Source organism: Ursus maritimus, unplaced genomic scaffold, assembly GCF_017311325.1.
Source record: "Ursus maritimus isolate PB19 unplaced genomic scaffold, ASM1731132v1 scaffold_13, whole genome shotgun sequence".
Lineage (NCBI taxonomy): Eukaryota > Metazoa > Chordata > Mammalia > Carnivora > Ursidae > Ursus > Ursus maritimus.
This window is the reverse complement of record NW_024423675.1, coordinates 37,883,367-37,905,044: the sequence shown is the minus strand read 5'-3', so window position 1 is coordinate 37,905,044 and position 21,678 is coordinate 37,883,367. Positions and strand designations below refer to the sequence as shown.

General features: G+C 37.4%; 1 protein-coding gene across 2 annotated transcripts in view; it reads right to left on the bottom strand.

Moving 5' to 3' along the window:
- Positions 1-21,678, bottom strand: part of L3MBTL3 (L3MBTL histone methyl-lysine binding protein 3) — a 111,738-nt gene that overhangs the window by 36,123 nt on the left and 53,937 nt on the right. For both annotated transcript variants that reach the window (XM_008691113.2, XM_008691114.2), the window contains 4 exons: positions 14,845-14,921; positions 12,635-12,720; positions 10,726-10,836; positions 1,297-1,411 (listed from right to left, as the gene is read on the bottom strand). In XM_008691113.2, coding sequence (XP_008689335.1) covers positions 1,297-1,411; positions 10,726-10,836; positions 12,635-12,720; positions 14,845-14,921 — 389 coding nt within the window. The remainder of the gene's footprint in view (positions 1-1,296; positions 1,412-10,725; positions 10,837-12,634; positions 12,721-14,844; positions 14,922-21,678) is intronic.

The window sequence follows — 21,678 nt, the reverse complement described above, 5'->3', positions numbered from 1 at the left end:
ACACTATCTTTCCTCAATAGTGAAATGGTAGACTTTGATCTAACCCTCTTTCAATGTCACAAATTCCAGAAACATCTAAATGTGAATTAATGAGGAGATTCTAAGCAATTTTCATCAATAACATAATTAGCATATGAATACTGGTATACTGTGAAAATCTCAAACACCACACCCGAATACAGAGAAACAGTTACAGATCCCATTCATACTACCCCCACATTTCATACACTCCCGCATCCTGACAACTTATTTTAATGTGTAATGTGCTTGATCTTGTTGTAAGCATTCCCATACATACCTACGTGGATATATATGTGTGTATATATATATATATATACACACACACACACACATATGTATATACACACACACACATTATATATATGTATCAAGTTCTTAGTTTTGTTTCATTTTGTCGCATACAAGGGATAGCACAGATGTACATATCCTGAGACATTTTTTTTCCTTTGGTCTTTAACTTCATGTCTTGTAGATCTTTCCATCTCAAGGGTAATACTCTCTATGGCTGCTGCACAGTGTCTGTATTATGAATGCACCAGAACTTAACCAATGTCTGTTTCCAAGGTTTGTTATTTTAAATATATACTCTAACAAACGGTATGCATGTGAATTTTTATGATGTGAATTTCTGCACCTTTATGCAGCTTGTATGTGGCAAGCAGAAGTGAAGCCACTAGATGGAGGACGGCACCCTAAACTTTTTAAAACCCCGCAATAATCTATTGTATTTCCTACATATTTTTTGCTACAGTGTCTATGTTTTCTTTCAAAGTTGAAATTACGGTATGTCAAATTGTCAGTGCTTATTTTTTTAAAAATTGAACTTAAAGGAAATTTTCATTGAGGTTATTGTAAATCACATGCAGTTTCAAGTAATAATTCATAGGGAGAGCCCTTGTAAATTTTGCCCAGTTTCTTAAAATGGTAACATTTTGCAAAACTATAGTATAAAATAATTTCTGATACATTATATTTTGATAGTCTGACAAACTGTCTTCCAAAAATTCAGTATCAATTTCAAAAGGTGATGAGTACTTCAAAATAAAAGTAAAAAAAAATCTATATAAACTTTGCTTTTTCAAACATTATATTTTTTTCTTTTATATTTTTGTGACTACCATGTAACTGAAAATGTAGGAAGAGGAAAAGGATTACACAGAGAAGAAATGTACAGTGAGAAAGAAGCAGAAAGAAAAGGATAGGAGGAAAGAACACTTTAAGCCCCCCACACAAGAACATGGAAACATTTATTTAAGTTATCCTTGTGTCTCTTACTCAAAGGAGGCTGAAGAGGATGCCCGGTTTTTGAACACCAGCCCACAGGGTGAATATCAGGACAATCCGCATCCACCCAGTAATCATAGCAACTATTCCAGCCGTCAAAGTGAACCTGGAAAACAAAAATGAACAGTACCATTCAGGTCACAAAAATTCCTACAATAAAAGATCTACCCACCATAACCATTTTCATTCTCTTCTAAATTATACAGTAGATTTAATACCAAATACATTTTTTCCAATTATTTAAATTACTTCATTTACACTATGACGAAAAAAGGCACTTTTGACCTATTTTTAAATAATCGTCCATCAAGAAATGTCTTGCCAAAGGCATTATTCCAGGAGTACTTCTACAGAGATATTATTATGTCTATCTTCCAACACGAGAACAACTTGAGTACATAATATCTTCATCTAGGCAACACCAAATACCCAGTATTACTTCAGTAATGAATAAATCAGGGCAGGGAGGGAGGATGGGAGGGGAGAGTGGAGAGGCAGAAGGGCCTTTCATATAAATCTCAACTCTCCTAGAATTATGCGAAATAGGCTTTTTAAACAAACTCAGTGTCCTATTAGAAATACACCCGGGTTACAGAATATCTCTCCATCCAATGCATTTCTAAATATCATTTTTTTTCTCATAAATAATTACAATATCTCTCAAAGAGGTTTTATAGAGTGGTCAGTGCCATCGTTACTGGCCACCATGTGAAAGAGCGGTTGGTCCCTCAGGCAGGGTCACTAAAGACCAGCTAGGTAGCTTTTAAGTATTACATATATTTTATCTTTTAGGATGAAAGGATATACTAAAAGGCCATATATATTTTACTTTTACATCAAGTTTGTCAGCTAGATTTCCTTCTCCAGTCTGCGAATCCTTTACTCCTAAACAAGACGACAGATGCCAACTGGATGAAAAATGCAAACATTAAAAGCTGAACAATGAAAGTTCTAGAACAATGAACAAGTGAATGTGTTTGTAATCTTGGAGTAGGATAACCTTTGTAAGCAAGACACCAAACTCAAAAGCTGTAAAAGAAAAGACTGTTCAACTTGACTACATGAACATCAAAAACTTGAGAGTGGCAAATATTCTGTAACAAGTGGCAAAAACCACAAAATAGATGGGAGACCCATGAGAAAGCCAAAAAACACATTTATTACATATGTAACAACGTACTCTATTCCTTAACTTTATATAGAGATCAGACATCAACATATTAAGATTAAAAGTCCAAGAGAAAGATGAAAAATAGATATAAATTGCTCATAAATAAGAAACTAACTATAAATAGTTAGTAAACATATAAAAAGATAATCAATTTCACTTATAACCAAAAAACTACAAATTAAAACCACAAGATGCAATTCTTTCAACCTGTCAAAACTGTTCCATTTTGGCGATTCCTAGAGTTGGTGAGTATGAGAATGAAAAGCTTTCTCATGGACTGCTGACAGTAATATTAATTATCAAATACTTCTGGAGCGTTATTTGCAATAACAATCACTTAAAATACATCACCTTTGACTTGATAATCTCGGTAACTCAACTCACTGTTTGTAGTAGAAAACAAGCTGGGGATCTACCATTAGGAGACTGGCTAACTAAATTATGGTACATCTGTACGACAGAATAGTACAGAGTTGTTAAAGTACATATATATATGGGTTCCCCTCTTACACTGCTGGTGGGAATGCAAGCTGGTACAGCCATTTTGGAAAACAGTGTGGAGGATCCTCAAGCAGTTAAAAATAGAGCTACCCTATGACCTAGCAATTGCACTACTGGGTATTTATCCCAAAGAGACAGACGTAGTGAAAAGAAGGGCCGTATGAACCCCAGTGTTCATAGCAGCAATTCCACAATAGCCAAACTGTGGAAGGAGCCAAGATGCCCTTCAACAGATGAATAGATAAAGAAGATGTGGTCCATATATACAATGGAATATTACTCAGCTGTCAGAAAGGATGATTACCCAACATCTGGATCAACATGGATGGAACTGGAGGAGATTATGCTAAGTGAAATAAGTCAAGCAGAGAAACAATTATCATATGGTTTCACTCATATGTGGAACATAAGGAATAGCAGGGAGGACATTAGGAGAAGGAAGGGGAAAAATGAAGGGGGATAGCAGAGGGAGAGACGAACCATGAGAGACTACAGACTCCAGGAAACAAACTGAGGGTTTTGGGGGCGGGGGTGGAGGGATGGGCTAGCCTGCTGAAGGGTATTAAGGAGGGCATGTATTGCATGGAGCACTGGGTGTTATAAGCAAACAATGAATCATGGAACACTACATCAAAAACTAATGATGTACTGTATGGTGACTAACATAACATAATAATAAAAATATTAAAATAAAATAAAATAAAAAGATTTATTCCTATAAATAAATAAATAAATAAATAAATAAATAAAGTACATATATACGGGTTCAAAATAACATCCTTCACAATGAATCCACTTTCTCAACCTGAGAAATCAATTAATCCTAGAGTCAAGCCCACAGAATTCCATACCTGGAAGAATTTATAGGTATTATCTTAAAGAAGAGATCACACAGCTAGTTAGGAAAAGGAACCAAGCCTAAAAATTCAAGGGTCCAAATAAAATTATTTATCATTCACATACATTGAATATAAAAGCAGCACAGAAAATTGCTTAACTTAAAGTAATACTTTCCTTTCCTCTGATCAAAAACAATGCTAACAGTGAGATGACATTCATGATAATTTTCTAAAAATATCAATTTATGCTATCAATGCTACCAATAAATGAGCAGACATCACTTAGCATTACAGTAAGTTTAAAGTGTCCTAATTTTCAACTTATCAAGTGATTACTCTGTTTTACTAGAAACATGAAACTTTCCTGTTTTCCGATCTTGACATTCTTAAATTCTGTTTCTTTTACACTGGAATCAATATTCACATAATTCGTGTCTCCTTTGTTGTAGCTAAACCACTAAATTTTTAAAAATTTAGGTATCTTCCTATAGCAAACATACTCAATCCTAACAAATAAATGGTTCTCCGTCCCCGATACATACCAGAATTTTCTCTATGATGAAAAGGAGAAAGAAAGAAAGAAAGAAAGAAAGAAAGAAAGAAAGAAAGAAAGAGAAAGAAAGAAAGAGAAAGAAAGAAAGAAAGAAAAAAAGAAAGAAAGAAAGAAAGAAAGAAAGAAAGAAAGAAAGAAAAAAGAAAAGAAAAGAAAAGAAAAGAAAAGAAAAAAAAAGGTTGAGTCCGCTCAGGAGATTGTTGATTCATAGGCTTGGCTTTGTGTATACATATGTTGTTTACTCAACTCCTAAGTAACTGTGGTGTGTGCTCAGAATTGAGACCTATGGATATTAACTAGTACATTACTGTATACCAATATAGTCTCTGAAAATCTTGGTATCATCATAAATAAAAGGGTTCTTTTTAAAGTTTCCTTGCATATGCTTTTAAGAATGTTTATGGTAGATCTAGCATCTGGTGATACCACAACGTTTCATAGTTTGCTGTGAAACTGCAATCTCGGTTTGGCAATGAGAAGTTAGCTTTCTAGGATTAATGTACTACAGATACCATAGATAAATCTAATACTGCCTATAAACCAGGTTGGTAGATAATTTGGAGAATTTTAGTAGTTCAAGGGTTCAATATCAGAGATGAAATTTAGTTTAGATATTACGAACAGAGGTAACAATAAAATTCTCTCTGATAAGTACCAAATACACTTAAAAATGCTATCTGAAATTATGTAAAAATTAATATGTGCAAAAATTAATACTAACCCTAATCAAAATTCTCACTCTAGAAGCCCAGATGAAATAATTTTATTAAAGTTTGTATAGTTTATCTTTTCTTACTTCTACTACCTTCAGTCGCTGGCATATTAAGAGGTTTTAAACAAACAAAAAATCAGACACTTTAGTAATGTTCGGTGATAGTTTTACTCTTGCTGGGGACTATTTTGAAAAGAAATAAAATGTCTAACAAAGAACAAAAAAGGAAGATACATAAACATACAACATGAAATATTTAAAAATTTTACGAACCCAAAAGAGACATACAAAATATTTACAAAACAAATGTTCCACTATAAATACAATTATATATGAAAGCAACTCAGCAATCATGCTGAAATTAATAAAAATTCTAAAGAAAATAAGATGAGTGGTGCCTGGGCAGCAGTCAGTTAAGTGTCTGACTCTAGATTTTGGCTCAGGTCATGATCTCAAGGTTGTGAGACGGAGCCCCAAGTTGGCCTCTACACTGGGCATGGAGCCTGCTTAAGATTCTCTCCCCCCCTCACCCCCCACCTCTGCTCTCTCTCTCTCTCTCAAAAAGAAAGGAAGGGAGGGAGGGAGGGAGGAAGGAAATAAGATGATTATGTATCAAAGTAGAGTGAGGAAGACTTAACTCACACAGATCTAATAGTTTAGGAAGCTGTATACATTTTTATCCAGAAGCATTATTTGGAAAATTTATAAAACCTTAATACCCGTTATTGACAACTTATCAAGAATAAGACAGATAATATTTTAAAAAGCTATTTCTTAAAAAGAAAAAGGTTTGGTTGGATTTTCTCTTCTTGTGAAAGGCAACTCAGTAAAGCACATTATAGACTCAGGTGCTTATCTCCACTCTCTTCTGAAATTAAAGTTCTATCTGCAAGGGAGGACAAATGTGGAAGAGGAGTGGCTGACAGGTGAGAAGTGACAGTGGTAAGTATGGAGGGCAAACGCAGGAGGAGTGCTGACCTACAGGATAGAGTGCGTGGGCTGCAGCCCAGGTGCCTGAGAAGAATGGGACCAGAGCAAACGGCTCTCCTGGCAGAACCCAAGAAGGACTCAATCTGGTGGCAGCAGGTAGGAGAGGAGGAGGGTCTCGAAAAACAGCCGCACTGGCTCAGAGTCAACATGGAGATGGACTCCCTTAGTCGCTTCCCCACTTGACCACTCCACCCACCAAGGTAACTGCCCCTTCAACCCTGACGATAAGTAGAGGTTTACCTTGCAGAGAAGTAAGATCACTAAGGCTCTGCATTCTAGAACAAACATGCCATGGCAATGGGCGGGACAGAAAGCACAGGAACTGAGCCGTACATTCCAACCCAGTCCTTCTCTCTGTCTCGCCCAGCAGCCACCAGCGAGGAGACTGGCAGAAACTGGAAGGCTCCAGACAAGGACTCAGATGCCAAAAAATGGGGATCTCCCTGTGAAAAAGCTGGCTCTTTGCTTTCTTATCATAGTGAAGTCCACTCCTCTCTAAGTCCCACCCATGAAAATACAGTTCACTTTTTAAGTACCTTTTTCTTAAAGGAGACAGCCCGTCAAGGACCTGACATTTGAGGAGAGGCTCCAATAAAGCAGAGCAGAGTCTAAAGAAATTTACAAGAAATAAGCAGGGAACTGAAGAAAATGATCACTAGTATCCTCAGATAAGAAACAATATTGCTTCAAGTAATAAAAAGATGATGCCATTTAAAAAGGGGAGGAGACTAGAAAATAAGAAAAAACTGTTGAAAATTAAAAAAAAATCAGAGTTGGGGCGCCTGGGTGGCTCAGTCGTTAGGCGTCTGCCTTCGGCTCAGGGCGTGATCCCAGCGTTCCAGGATCGAGCCCCACATCAGGCTCCTCTGCTGGGAGCCTGCTTCTTCCTCTCCCACTCCCCCTGCTTGTGTTCCCTCTCTCGCTGGCTGGCTCTCTCGGCTAAATAAATAAATAAAATCTTTAAAAAAAAAATCAGAGTTGTAATTAAAAATGCAACATAAGTTTTGGAAAATAGAATAGATATCTCTTAGCAGGTAGAATAAAAATATCAGAGAAGCAAAACAAGAAATAAAGTATAAGAAAATCAAGGGTCAATTCAAGAGGTTTAACACCAGAGCAGCAGGACTTCCAGAAAGAGAAGAGATAGGATGACAAAAGGAAGTCAACAAACTAGTAATACAAGAAAGATTCCAAAAATTGAAGGACATGAAGCTCCTCAGTAAAAAGCCTGAGTCCCCTGCATGGTAAGTGGAAAAAGACTCACATCAAGACATGACATCACAAAACACGTGAACATCAGGGGTAGAGAGAAAGGGTCCCAAAGTGAGAAGACAGCAGAACAATGTTTTGTTTTGTTTTTTTAAAAGATTTTATTTATTTATTTGACAGAGATAGAGACAGCCAGCGAGAGAGGGAACACAAGCAGGGGGAGTGGGAGAGGAAGAAGCAGGCTCACAGCAGAGGAGCCTGATGTGGGGCTCGATCCCATAATGCCAGGATCACGCCCTGAGCCGAAGGCAGACGCTCAACCGCTGTGCCACCCAGGCGCCCCAGAACAATGTTTTTAATTTCTGAGGGGAAACGGTTCTCTACCGAGTACTCCACACCTAGGCACAGTATGAACCCCATGGAAGACTAGTAATATTGACATGCGAGGAGTCAAAAAAAGATGACTTTCATCCACCCTTAGAAAGTTACAAAAAGATGTGTTTCAGCAAGATAAGAAAATACACTAAGAAAAAAACAAATATGTGATTCAAAAAAAAATGAAATACAACATAATCTGTCAGCAAAGAGCAATTTCAGGATGAAAGCTTTGGATAAGGCTTAGAGTAGAACCACCCAGATCATCGTAGGTGACTGCTAAGTTGTAGGAAAAAGAGTTTAAGAAGAAAAAAGATACAGAGAGAGGTTAAAAAAACACACTTGGGCTTTTGACAGAAAGACATGGCCGATTTATGGAGCACTTGTAGACGTATGATACCATGAGCACAGAAAATGAAAAAAAATCAAAACACAAGAAATTACTGACTCTAGGAAAAACAAAATGTTGTTAAGAAAAAGACTACTTTGCTCAGCAGTGAACAAGATTTACTTACTCATAACAACATGAAAATGGAAGACTATGCAAAAATTTTTTAAAATGTGAAATAACTACTGAAAGGGTAAAGAAAAATAAGCATTCTTGCGACATCATCTCCCATATTACTAGAGAAACTCCTATGAATGAAAGCTTTCTATAAATCTCATAAGTCCCTGATGAACCCTGAAACTGAGTCATGGTCACCTGTTCACTGACCTTTTGAAGACTTATAAACACACAGGTACTCGTTCAGAGGTTCACCTTCAGCTATGAAATTCACACTGCTAGTTGTGAAAAGGTAACTGTCAACTACACACCTCGAAGCCAGCTCTTTTTTGGGTGTTAAACCACCAGATGTTGTATTGGAAAGAAAATTCAGCCAGAAGCAAAAAGAGTTGGATTCTAGCCCAAACTTTCCTATTAGCTAAGTGAACTACCCACTTTGGAGTATTTGACCTCTCTGGGCCAAAATTTTCTCACAGGTAAAAATCAGAGTTAATCTAAAATTTTTTTTTAATATGAAAGTAATTACTATGTATTCCTGAAGCCAGATAATTAAAAAGAAAACCTAATCATCTATAATTCATTTATAATCATAAAAAATCATTTATAATCACTCATAATCTTAGCCCCCAAGAGAAGCACTGTCATTATTTTGGTCAGTTTCTTTCCAGAATATGCTTTTATTTTTTTTATTTTTATTTTTTTAAAAGATTTTATTTATTTATTAGACAGAGAGAGACAGCCAGCGAGAGAGGGAACACAAGCAGGGGGAGTGGGGAGAGGAAGAAGCAGGCTCCCAGCGGAGGAGCCTGATGTGGGGCTCGATCCCAGAATGCCAGGATCATGCCCTGAGCTGAAGGCAGACGCTTAACCGCTGTGCCACCCAAGTGCCCCTATAATATGCTTTTAAAAAACAATACCAGACATCATACAGAATAGTAAACCCGAGTTTTTTACACTTGTCAATATTAAATAGTTAACATCATATAGATAGACAGTAATTTAAGCTACCTATACTCTACTGTGGTTGTTCCCAATCTTAACTACTATAAAGGGCATCGCTCTATTTTCCTTGTAGTCTTTATCTTTGCATATTCCCTTTGGTTAATTCTGTTAACATAAATTCCTGGGACTGAAATTCTTGAATTAAAGGGTAAGTAGCATTCAAGACTTCTGATGCCTTCGCCAAACTACTTTTCAGAAAGGCCGAGCTACTTTGTATTCCTGCCAGCTGTGAAGGGAATAAATGTTTCATGCACCTAAGCCAAAACACTTTTTTTTTTTCCCAATTCTTTTTTCAATTCTGACTGGTCAATGTGATTTTTTAAAAATAGTATTTTGCATAGTTCTCCATTTCTCTGATCACTAGCCTAGATTATTTAAAAAATACTTCTGGTCCTAAAATACTGATTGCTTTATGATTTACATTATCACACCAAAGACAATTAATAGGAAAATGCACTTGAAAAAGGATAATAGGCTATTATTTATAATTTCTAAAATGTTACATGATTATATAATCTTAAAAACAGTGAGTTAAACAGTAAAATTTCTATTTTATACAAAACCACACTATACATGTTGTTCATGTTATTTTATAATTTTTTACATATGATCTCATTAGAGATAGCTAAATATGTGATTTATTTTATTTTTTTTTAAAAAAAGAGCATAAACATAGACTCCTAGAGCTTAGGGCTATGACTTAGTTCTGCCACTGCCGGGAATTAACAAGTTAATTCATTAACTCTTTCTGTGCCTCGCTTCAGATAAAATAGTGATAGTTAACACAAATCTCCTGCACTGTTACCACCACAAAGGTCAAATAATGGAAGAACACTGCTACCCTGTAAAACACCATGAAAATCTAACATCTTGTTGTTTCTGTAACTGTTACTATTCTGAGGAGAAATTCCAAACAACTCTGTGGACTAAGTAGAAAGAACACTGCTCTCGTTTGAGACTGAAGTTAACACCTAAGCCAGAAACAGAAGAACTTCTGGTCTTCACCCTCCCCTGGAACTCCAGCTACACTTCACACGACCACCCTCGGACAGAACAAACCACCCTTCTTCCTAAACGTTTGCTTACCCTGCGAAAGGTACAATCTGACCTGCCTTATAAGATCATTTCTCTCTACTCGTCCTATATTAAAAGGCTGCACTTCTGTACTTTACTTCTGAAAAGTCTACATCTAGTACAACCCCATCAAAACACATTAACCTTCAAGTTTTCCAAAAAAGAAAAAGCATACTATTGGAGAATGAGGTACCATATTCGGAGGAACTGCTCTATTATTTATGACTGGCTTTTAATAGTCTGAGGGTGTGCTCGGAGAAAGAAAGTAGATCCGACATAGTAAATGTCGGTCACAAATAAAGAGCACTTCTTGCATCGATTAAAGGGAAAATCCCGGATAAATACTGACAAAGATGCACAGCCCCTTTATCTGCATATTCCTACAGGCTTACTAATTATAGGACTTTACAAATTAAATATCTGCCGAAGTTTCCATCCAAGATATCTTGTAACAGAAGACAAAACAAAACCCCAACAGAGAACACTCACTTTTATTCGGTGATCATCCGTGTCTGCAACTGTTGCTACTCTAATAAACATAGGATTTCTTTTGTCTATGACTTCAAGCTTCATTTTTTTCTGGAATCCATGTGGAGGTTTCTGCCATACAGAAAATATTACATGGTAAGATTCAGAGGAAGAGAAGGTGGGCTCTGTGTCACAAAGACAGATTAAGACGAGCTATTTAGAGAATCAACCTTCAAACTCGCCAGTTCCTACAATAGCTTTGGACCTTACCCTCCCTATCAAAAACACAATCCCAAATCACATGGCCAAACCCCGAGGCAACAGAAACAGCCAGCGCACCCAGCCACAGGAGCAAACAGAAAGCAAAAGATCTTAAGATAAAATTCAAAATGGTGCAGTTATTTGATGGGCCAAAGGGAAGGAGGGGTGCGCTGGCTGTTAGTTAGAAGGAGGTGTCTTGGCAAAAAACAACAAGCATTAAAATAATTTATAAGAAGAGAGGAAAGAACTTTTAAAGTGGAAGAGGAAGTGACACAGATTAGAAATGATCATGAGAACAAAAAGAAGATGTCTTTAAAAAATGAAAATGAGCCATCAAAACATGTAAGATGGAATCCCTCTTGTAAGAACGGGAATGAGTAAGGAGTCCCTTTGCTCCTGCACCTTAGCTACCCATGCCTCAGGGCTCGGCGGACCCCGGGAAAACCTCAGGGACCAGCTGTGGAAGGCAAGATGACTGTCACGTTAGGCAAACTGCTTAACTTTTCTGAGCTTCGCGCCCCTGTTCTTTATATTGAGTATAACAAAACCATGGCTGTGAAAATTAAGTGTGAAATTATGTAAAAGATAACACACAATCAATGCGAGGCACCTGAAGGCCACACTAGGGAAATCATAGCTTTCTCTCTGGTATCAGTGCAACAGGAGACATGCGGACTGATGGTGATGAGATTGTATCCAGTTCAAAGCAAAGTGCAATGCAATTCTTCGCAATGGCTTGAGTTAAAGTTAGAGGTCAGGTAAAAATTCTTAAGGAGGGCATAACTCTAACCATTCATTTTTAAATCCTACATTTACCATCAGATGGAATAAAAAACGTTCTTGCAAAGGCTTTTCTTCAGGTAATATTTTTCTCTCTCAAAAATTTTTGATGTTCTTTTCTATGTTTGGACCCATACCTCTTATTATATCATTAAAAATTCTAGCAATTTATACATGAGAAAATCATTTAAAGAAAAGTGATGTCTATGACAGACTAATTATGCTACATTAAAATATTTTTAAAGTATTTAATATATTCTTTAAATTTACAGAAAAATAGAAATGATAAAGGAAGTTGTTAGAGATGAAAAAAATTTTAAGTAAATTTCATTACTTATTCTTCCCTTGCAAAGAAATGAGGTTTACTTTGAATCTTACCAAATTATATGTAAGATGCAACGGCTCTGATTAGAAAGATACTATACAAAAAAGCAGGTGACCTTGTATTTTGATAATTAAACATGCTCATTAATAGCAATAAAATGAAAAACAGCAACTCAGCTTGCCATAAACAAATCTAAAGGAGTCATTACATATAATTTTCATTAGAAAATATCCCATCTTGTTTTGGTTATTCAGAATATCTAGCTGGAAAAACAGAAGTTAGCCATAAGATCACACCAACTCATTTCACACAAATTCAAGCAAAATTATTTTCCAAGGAGACAAGTCTAAAATGAAAGTATTTTCTGGATGCAAACAACAAAAACCCCAGTAACAATTTTGACTTTCAAATTTGTAAGAGGTCAAAAACGTCTTCTGTGGCCTTCTGTTTCCCTCCCTGGTTCACTCATACTATCTCTCTCTTTCTGTTCTTGAAATTCAATGAATTCAATGAACACTACTGTCAACACAAATTAATCAAATACTGTAAAACAGATTAACTCACCACTTTGAAAGCTCTTGCAGGAGCAGGTAAAGAATTGGTTTCTTCTAAGTATTTATCCCAAGAAAAATGTTTCACATTTGGATAACCTAAGAAAGAAAAAAGTAAGTCCTGTCAGGCTTAACCAAAATGACAGTGAGAACCACAAACTGACCTGTAAAACCATGACATATTATTACTATAACCTAGGAAGTAATGTTCATATTCCACATAACAACTTTAAACTGAATAACACACGCAGCACTAATTGTAATAATTACATTACTTTCATCTTGATCATGACTCCTCTATTACCTTTTAAATGAAAATTTAACATATATGTATATGTATAATTTATCTTCTCAGGTAAGTCCTATATACAGATACACACAAACAAAAGTACCCTTTAATGTCTAATTCTACTTCTACTAATCTAGGAAAAGCTCATGTCCACATAGACAATGCACAGTTGTTTGTTAATGTAAAAATGTAAAAACAAGTTTAATAACCATAATACAGAAAAAATGTGCGAATATAATGTTTGTTAATGTAAAAATGTAAAAAGTTTAATAACCATAATATAGAAAATGTGCAAATATAAATTTGTGTGTGTGTGTGTGTGTATATATATATATAGTACACATGGAATAGAAAGCATTCATTAAAAAAAAAGAAAAAAAGAATGTAGCAGACTTATATATACGAATATGGGACATATTCCAGATATATCATCATATTTTAGGTCAAACAAACAAGCAAAATCAAGTCATAGAACAGTTATGGTTTTTTTTTTTAAAGATTTTATTTATTTTTAGAGAGAGAGTGTGAACGGGGAGAGGCAGTAGGGGAGGGAGAGGAAAAGGGAGAGAATCTCCAGTGGACTCCGTGCTGAGCTCAGAGCCTGGGGGGAGCTCAATCTCAGGACCCTGAGATCATGACCTGAGTAAAACCAAGAATCCGATGCTCAGCGGACTGAGCCACCCAAGCGCCCCAGGTCATGGAACAGAATTAGTAAAATATGTAGAAATAACTATCCCTCTTTCCTCTCGCCTCCTTTTGTTTCCTCCCAAGTCCAAAAACCATCAGGCAGGTTTGAGCAGGAATTAACAGCGGCTCATTGGGGTGGGAAATTGGCTACATAAAGACAACTGAAAAAAATAGGTAAATATATTGAGATAAAGGAAGGCGGGTTTCTCACTGACTGAAAAAAGAGGTATAAATAGAGAAAGTAGGAAACTAGAATAAACTGAGGAGTCTTGGATAGGAACTGGAGCTAATGATATAAATTCATTATTTTCAATGTCTAAACAGATATAGAAAGATAAATAATTTTTAAACATTTTTATATGGATTTATTTCCTGACTATATCCTCTGAGAGGACAGAAGTAACATCATCCCAGTAGCAATGAACACATCTACCGTTTAGATTTTAGTTTGAATCAGGGAAAGTACAAGATAAGCCTAGCTGTGCCAGAAAGTAGGAAATTATCAAAAAACAATCAGAACATGTCAAGGGACATAGTAACCAGCATAAAGGGACTCCCACGGGCCAAATCTGAGAAAATCTGGACATGAAAAGTAAATAATGCTGCTTATAGATGATAACTCATTGATAAAAACAGTAATGTATGAGTCCATGCAGAGATAAATAAATTAACTGAATGAATAAATGGGAAGATGAGAAAGCTATTCTTTGCAGAAGAATATCAACTCATTATGCACAAGGAATAAAAAAATTAGCATTTAACAGCTGTCAGAATAATAATTCATACTAGAAATATCAACAGATGTTAAAAACTACGAGTGATACAGGGATGAAGTACAGAATATTTACACAATCCCAAGTATCTCTCCACAAAATACTTATTAATTACAGAGAGAGAAAAAAAAAACTATGTTAGTGAAGAAGGCTGGCAGACACTGTCATTTTTTTTTAAGATTTTTAAAATTTATTTTAGAGAGAGAGTGAGCACATACGCATGCACAAGCAGGGGGAGGGGCAGAGGGAGAGGGAGCAAGAATCCTCAAATAGACTCTAAGCCTGGGTAGCTCAGGGGGCTAAGTGTCTGCCTTCCACTCAGGTCATGATCCCAGGGTGCTGGGATAGAGCCCCATGTCGGGCTCCCTGCTCAGCAGAGAGTCTGCTTCTCCCTCTGCCGCTCCCCCTGCTTGTGCTCTCTACAAATAGATAAAATCTTTTACAAAAAATATTAGACACATGATAAACACAAACCTGGCGGAGTAATAAGTGTTCTTCTATGTTCTTTACACCAACCCACTGGATGAATATGTGGACTTGATGCTTCACACCTGTAGTTATATAAATCACAAAACTGTAATTATCAGGATAAATTCTCAAATACAAATAAATGTGTACATAATCATATACACAAGCAAGCTAAAACTATTTCAGCATCCGTAAGGGCAAACATGCAAAAAGCTAGAAGCTCGATCACCCTCAAAAACCACACATGCTGTTTCTATCATCTGTCAGAATGACAAAGACCAGGTATTAAGATGGGGTATTCCCTTCCTAGTCTCACCTCCTTCTTCTCCTCTCTGTCATCTTTACTTCAGTCAAGCCCATACTTTCCTAAGACCTCTTTTAGCAGCATGCATTACGTGGCATCTGAATCCTTGCTCCTAATCAAACTTGTTCTACGTACTCCTCATCTTAACATGCAACCCATTTCATTCATTTGCTCACTCCTTCATTTAAACACCTAGTGCTTACAATGCACCAGACGCTGGGATAGACACTGAGTATACAGTAGCACATAAAACATGTACAAAGTTCCTGCTTCTGTGGGATCTGCAATATACTGGGAAGAGACAGGAAATAAATCAACAAAATATGTACTCTGGAGGCACAACACTACGGGGACAGGAAGTGGAAGAAAGAAGCAGAGAGCAAAAATGGAAAGGCACCCCTTTATACAGCAGAGTCAAGGTGGCCTGTCAAATAAGGTGACACCTAAAGAAAGTGAAAAAAGAGAACTGAGCCGCTCAAATGCGTAACAGAAAAGCCATTCCGTGCAGAGGGAACAGCAAATATAAAGGATATGAGGTGGGAGTCTCACCGCTGTGTCAAGAATAGACTGCGGGAAGCATAGAATAGAAAATAATATCAGGAAGGGTCTTTTGCCATGATGAGGTCTTGGGATTTTACTCAGAGTAAAATGACATTTACCAGAATATCATGCAGGGGGTTTTAGGCAGTAGAGTGGAATAATCTAGGTTTTGAAATAATTATTCTGACTGCTTTACAGTCAATTAAGCACACTGGAAATGAGATGAGGCTCTTAGAAGGCTTTTGCCAGAGTTGATGATGGTGACCTGGACCAAAGTGCTGGTGGTAAGGATAATAAGAAGTGATCGTGTTTTTAGGTCTATACTTTAAAGGAAGAACCAACAGAATATGCTGGTAGATTTGATACAGAATGTGAGTGATGGGCAGAAGTCAAGGACATTCCAAGGTTTGGGGCATGGACCACAGGAAGAATGCAGGACCATTTCCTGAGATGGGAAGACTGCAGCCTGCAGTCTGAAGACTGCAGCATTGCAAATGGTGTTTTGTCATCAACATATGTTTGACAAACAAGAAGTCAAAGAGAAAATGAGCATAAAAATCTGGAGTTCAAAGACAAGACCAAGGGTAAAAACACAGCTGTGGGAGTCATCAGTATTTGGGCTGATATTTAAAATCATGAACAGAGATGAGGCCATCCAGAGAGTACAGAGAGAGAACAGAAGAGGTAGGGGGCCAAGAAGGCCAAGAAGAAATGTCTATAAATTAAGAGAAGGGAAGAAATTAGAAAGAAATCAATGCTGATGCTGGATCAAAGAAGAGAAGAAACAAGAATTGATCACTGGATTTACCAATGTAAAGGTCTTCAGCATTCTTTTTTTTTTTTTTTTAAGATTTTATTTATTTATTTGACAGAGATAGAGACAGCCAGCGAGAGAAGGAACACAAGCAGGGGGAGTGGGAGAGGAGGAAGCACGCTCCCAGCGGAGGAGCCTGATGCGGGGCTCGATCCCAGAATGCTGGGATCACGCCCTGAGCCGAAGGCAGACACTTAATGACTGAGCCACCCAGGCGCCCCAGGTCTTCAGCATTCTTGACAAGGGTCTTCTGGTAGAGTTGAGGATAAGAAAGGGCAGAAACCAGAATAGGGAGGTTGTTTTATTTTTATTTTTTTAAAGATTTATTTAATTATTTATTTTAGGTAGGGTGGATGGGGAGAAGCAGAGGTAGAGGGAGAGAGAAAGTCAAGTGGACTCCGAGCTGAGCATGGAGCCCAACATGGGGACTGATCCCATGACCCTGAAATTACGACCTGAGCAGAAACCAAGAGTCAGACGCTCAATCGACTGCACCACCCAGGGGCCCCTGGTATAGGGTGGGTTTAAGAGGAAAATGGAAGGACAGCAGATGGAGTCAACTGGTAGAGAAAACATGCTTAAGGAGCTGTTTTAAAAGGAAACTGAGAGCAAAAGGAAACTTTTCTTTTTTTTTATGTTGGGAAATCCACAGGGGGAAGCTAGGTGGGGCACATATGGAAATTCTCTGTACTATTTTTTTTTTTAAGTAAACTCTACTTTTTTTTTTTTTTTTAAGTAAACTCTATCACCCCAACATTGGGCTCAAAGTCACAACTCTGAGATCAACAGTCACACTCTACTGACTGAGCCAGCCACGCGCCCTTCTCTCTACTATTTAAGTTTAGAATTGCTTTAAAATAAAACTCTTTATAAAAGATGAGAAGTATTACTTCATCATTCAGGAAATATATTCTGAGCAACGACCATGATCAGGGTAGTGTTCTAGGTGCTAGGTCTATAAGGGGTATCAAAAAAACCCCAAACCCCTTCTCCTGTTTGGATACTGATAGGAATAATTTAACAGAGAGGGAATGACCTATTGATGCAGAAGAGAGAAGCGACTTGGTGAGAGGGAATGGACTCTCGTGCATGAGAGCAGGCCACCAAGGCAGGGGCAGGCATACCACCCAGAGTCACAGAGAGGGTTCAGTCTATGGGCAGAGACCAGGAATACACCCACCAGACAAGACAGTGGGAGCACACACACATCTGTGCTGAGGGTCTTTTTTCTCACTGACCAGGAAACAAGGTTATCAGTTGAGAGAGAGGGTAGGGAAGGAAGTGAGAGAGGTTTGAGGGAAAAAATGGAGTGGAATTTAGTGATCTGGAAGAACAGACAGGAATTGGTTGAACAGGATTATGGGGCAGGCCTTAAGGTCCACCTGAGGTTAGCAGTCATGAATATGACATGTTAGACCAGGGAGCATGTTGTGCCTTTTCTAGCTACATTCAACCACTCAGGCACAGGCATAAAGTAGGCACAAAGTTAGTTCAACCAGGGTTGGGATTTTGCCAGGCAAACAAACATACCAAAAGGCAGTGGAGGCTACAGTTATAAGGGAGTAGTTATAACAGAATTACAAAATAAATGTATAGGCATCTAGAGACATATCACAATTAAAATCTATATTTAAAAAAGTTGTAGAACATTTCCTATTGGTGTTCTCAAAGGTAAACAGCATAATGAAGCTGAAAAAAAAAATCAGGGCCAAATGCTTGAGATATTTAATGCATCATCAGCATATTAAAGACTGTGAAGTTATACTATGAACAAGCAAATTTCAAATTATTGAACCTAGCATTCCCTAAACATATTTAACTCCAAAATACTGCTTTAGTGGGCAATCCATTAACATCCTGTGGAACACCAGTGTTCTGCAGAACACGGTTTGGGAAATGCTGGTGTAGAGGATGCCAAGGAGTCCAGTCTTGCTCTATTCACCAGATCCGTTGAGTCTATCCTAAAAGATCAGGAAAGCTCAACATAGTCCTCTGGATGGAAAACTAAAAGACAGAAAGCCAGAAAGGTAACACAATGGCTAGAGTTTCCGGTGAACAAAAAAGTCTTATGATTAGTGAAAAACAACTTTCTAAAAAACGCTCTAAGTGAATGAGATCAACATATAGTCATCTCTTTCCAAACCAACTTTCAAATTAGTAGCCCTGAACAGTAACGAGGTGAGTTGATATAGCCACAATTTTTAATGTTGATTTTTCTCAGAGTTTATTTCAGTGAAAAATACTTTAAAGTTTATAGTTAAAGGTTTCTACCTTTCTCTTCCTTTATTTACTTGTTATCTCCTACCACCCTTTCCCACACTATTATTTCTCTCAATCTATGTATTAGGGTTATGTGTATATGTGTATGTCATTATTTTAGAAATGTGAAAACACACACTGCTAGTTCATACAGCAGTTGGTACATTTCTTAACAATGATATAAATTCATAAAAGATATTTTAGTATACAATTCCTTAAAATACATTCTGTCATGGGAATGCATGGGAATGGTGTAGCTACTGTGGAAATTCCTCAAGAAATTAAAAACAGAAATACCATATGATCCAGTAAATCACTATTGGGTATTTGCCCAAAGAATATAAAAACACCAATTCAAAAGAATATATACACCTTTATCTGTATCACAGCATTATTTACAATAGCCAAATTATGGAAGCAGCCCCAGTATCCATCAACAGTGAATGGATAAAGATGTGGTAAGTATTTATAACGGAATATTATTCAGCCACAAAGAATTAAATTTTGCCATTTGCAATGATACGGATAGATCTAAAGAGTGTAATGCTAATAAGCAAAATGAGTCAGTCTGAGAAAGACAAATACCATATGATTTCACTCATATGTGGAATTTAAGAAAGAAAGAAAAAAAAAAAACAAAGGGAAAAAAAAAAAGAGGCAGACCAAAAAACAGACTCTTAACTGTAGAGCACAAACTTATGGTTACCAGAGGGGACATAGGTGGGGTGATGGGTGAAACAGGTGAAGGGGATTAGGGATACACTTGGATGAGCCCTGAATAATGTGTGTAATTGCTGAATCACTAAATTGTATATCTGAAATTAATATAACACTGTATGTTAACTATACTGGAAATGAAATGAAATACAAGTATTCTGTTACAAATTGTATAAACAAGGCTATAAAAGCTCTATTTCCAGCTATTCTACTCTTTTCTGAGACAATCATTTGGTTATGAATTATTACTGATTATGTATTGCCTCTATTTCAGAGAAATTCTTATTTTATTTTAGAGATAGATGTTAATTCACAGAGGGCTCATTAAAAATAAGAAAAAGAAAACACATACAACATTTGTCTAATTTTTTCTTCCCAGTCTAATACAGCTATCAAATAGTTTTTATAATCACTTGCCAGGCTCATGGTGATTAAAGTAAGAACACTGACGTTACTAATTCTTTTAATTTTATTGCATTTCTCTATAAACTGCAATTAAGAAAAATACTGTGGTGAATCTCGGGCACACATTCCTGTACTACTCGAATCTCATGTAAGGTTTTAATGTTGCCTAAATATTGATCAAAGTCACCATTTAAAATCAACAGGAAGCCATCTCAGTCAAGAAAACAGAAATAGCCCTGTTTTCCTCTATTGTACCCACACTCTGTCCATCAGCCAACAACACTTCATTGAGAATGAAGCTGGAAGGCTGTGAAATCCTGTTACTATTCTTGTAAAACAAGTCATCTCTTAGTCCCATCTAGTGTTCAAAAGCAGAAATGTAACCAGCAAGAAATGTAATTATAGAAGAACACCTGATGGTGGGAAGTTTGTAAACTGTTGGATCACTGTACCCCCTTTCTTTCTTTTGGGTTTTTACATATATCATCATAGAAGTCTGTGTCAAACACTTTTTAAGTCCATTTCAGGGGCGCCTGGGTGGCTCAGTTGGTTAATGGCTGACTCTTGATTTCAGTTCAGGTCATGATCTCAGGGTCATGAGATCGAACCGCATGCTGGGCTCTGCACTCAGTGGAGAGTCTGCTTGGGGGATTCTCTCCCTCTGTTCCCCCACCCCCACCCCTGCTCACACAAGGTCACGTGCGCTCTCTCTTAAATAAATAAATCTTAATTTAAAAAAATAAAGTCCGTTTCACAAGTGAGTGCAAATTATTCACGAAGGCTGCTAAGATCCAATCAGACCTAGACTGGTAGACTTTGAAAAGGTCAGAAACCGAAGAAATCACTCATGAAAAACTCAGGTTTATAATATAAGGGTAAGGAGAGTAGATGCTAAGATATTCATTTTATGGAAACAGAAAGAGGTTAAGTGATTTCACCAAGCCTTCCAGGTGAAAAGAAAGAGATCCCCGTTTTCTCAAGCCAGCCAAAGCTCAACAAAAGGCACGCAAGCCGGCCTCAGCAAATCCAGGCAGAGAGTCAGACAAGAACCTTTCAAGATGCTCGCTTGAGGAAGCTATTAAAGCCTTCATTTCAAGCAATAATGGTTCAAATTCTTTGAAGAAATACAGGACACTTGGCCTCGCCTACTCCCTGAATCCAGAGCACGATGACTCGATTTATTTCCCAGCACCCTGCTTTCCTGGCTCGGGGCTACGCCAGCTCTTAGGGGCCTGCGTTACTCTGTGTTTCGCTACTAAACCCCAGACCTCATCAGGCTGAGTGATGTAGTTCTTCTTTTCTTCCCTAATTCATTTCCAATCCCATTCCCCACCGTAGCGGTTTTCAATATTATTAATTTGCTTTAAGCTTAAAACGTGATTTTTCACTAACACAGCGACTCCTCGGGAAAGAGAAAGGAGATGCCATGTCATTACGCTACTCTGAAATTTTCCCATCATTTCTTCATTTTCTCTGAGCTGACAGGGAAGGGAGCTCATTTCTCCCCCAGGTGAGCTCTTCCTACGGGACCACAGCCTCAGCTATCTCCCTCATGGTGGCCTCATTTCTTCAGCCTGAAAACCAAGCTCAAAACTCTCTCTGTGCAGAAACCCTGCTCTGACTGTTGACTGGCCCCACGCCATAATCCACTTTCACCTTCAGGGCCAAACTTCTCTGCCTGAAGTCCCTTGCAGTCATCTCTCTAGCCTTCTGCAAATTGGTTTCTGCTTCTAAAACTTTTATTTTCATCCTCACAAAACCCTAAGGGATACATATTATTATCCCTTTTGCAAAGGGGGCA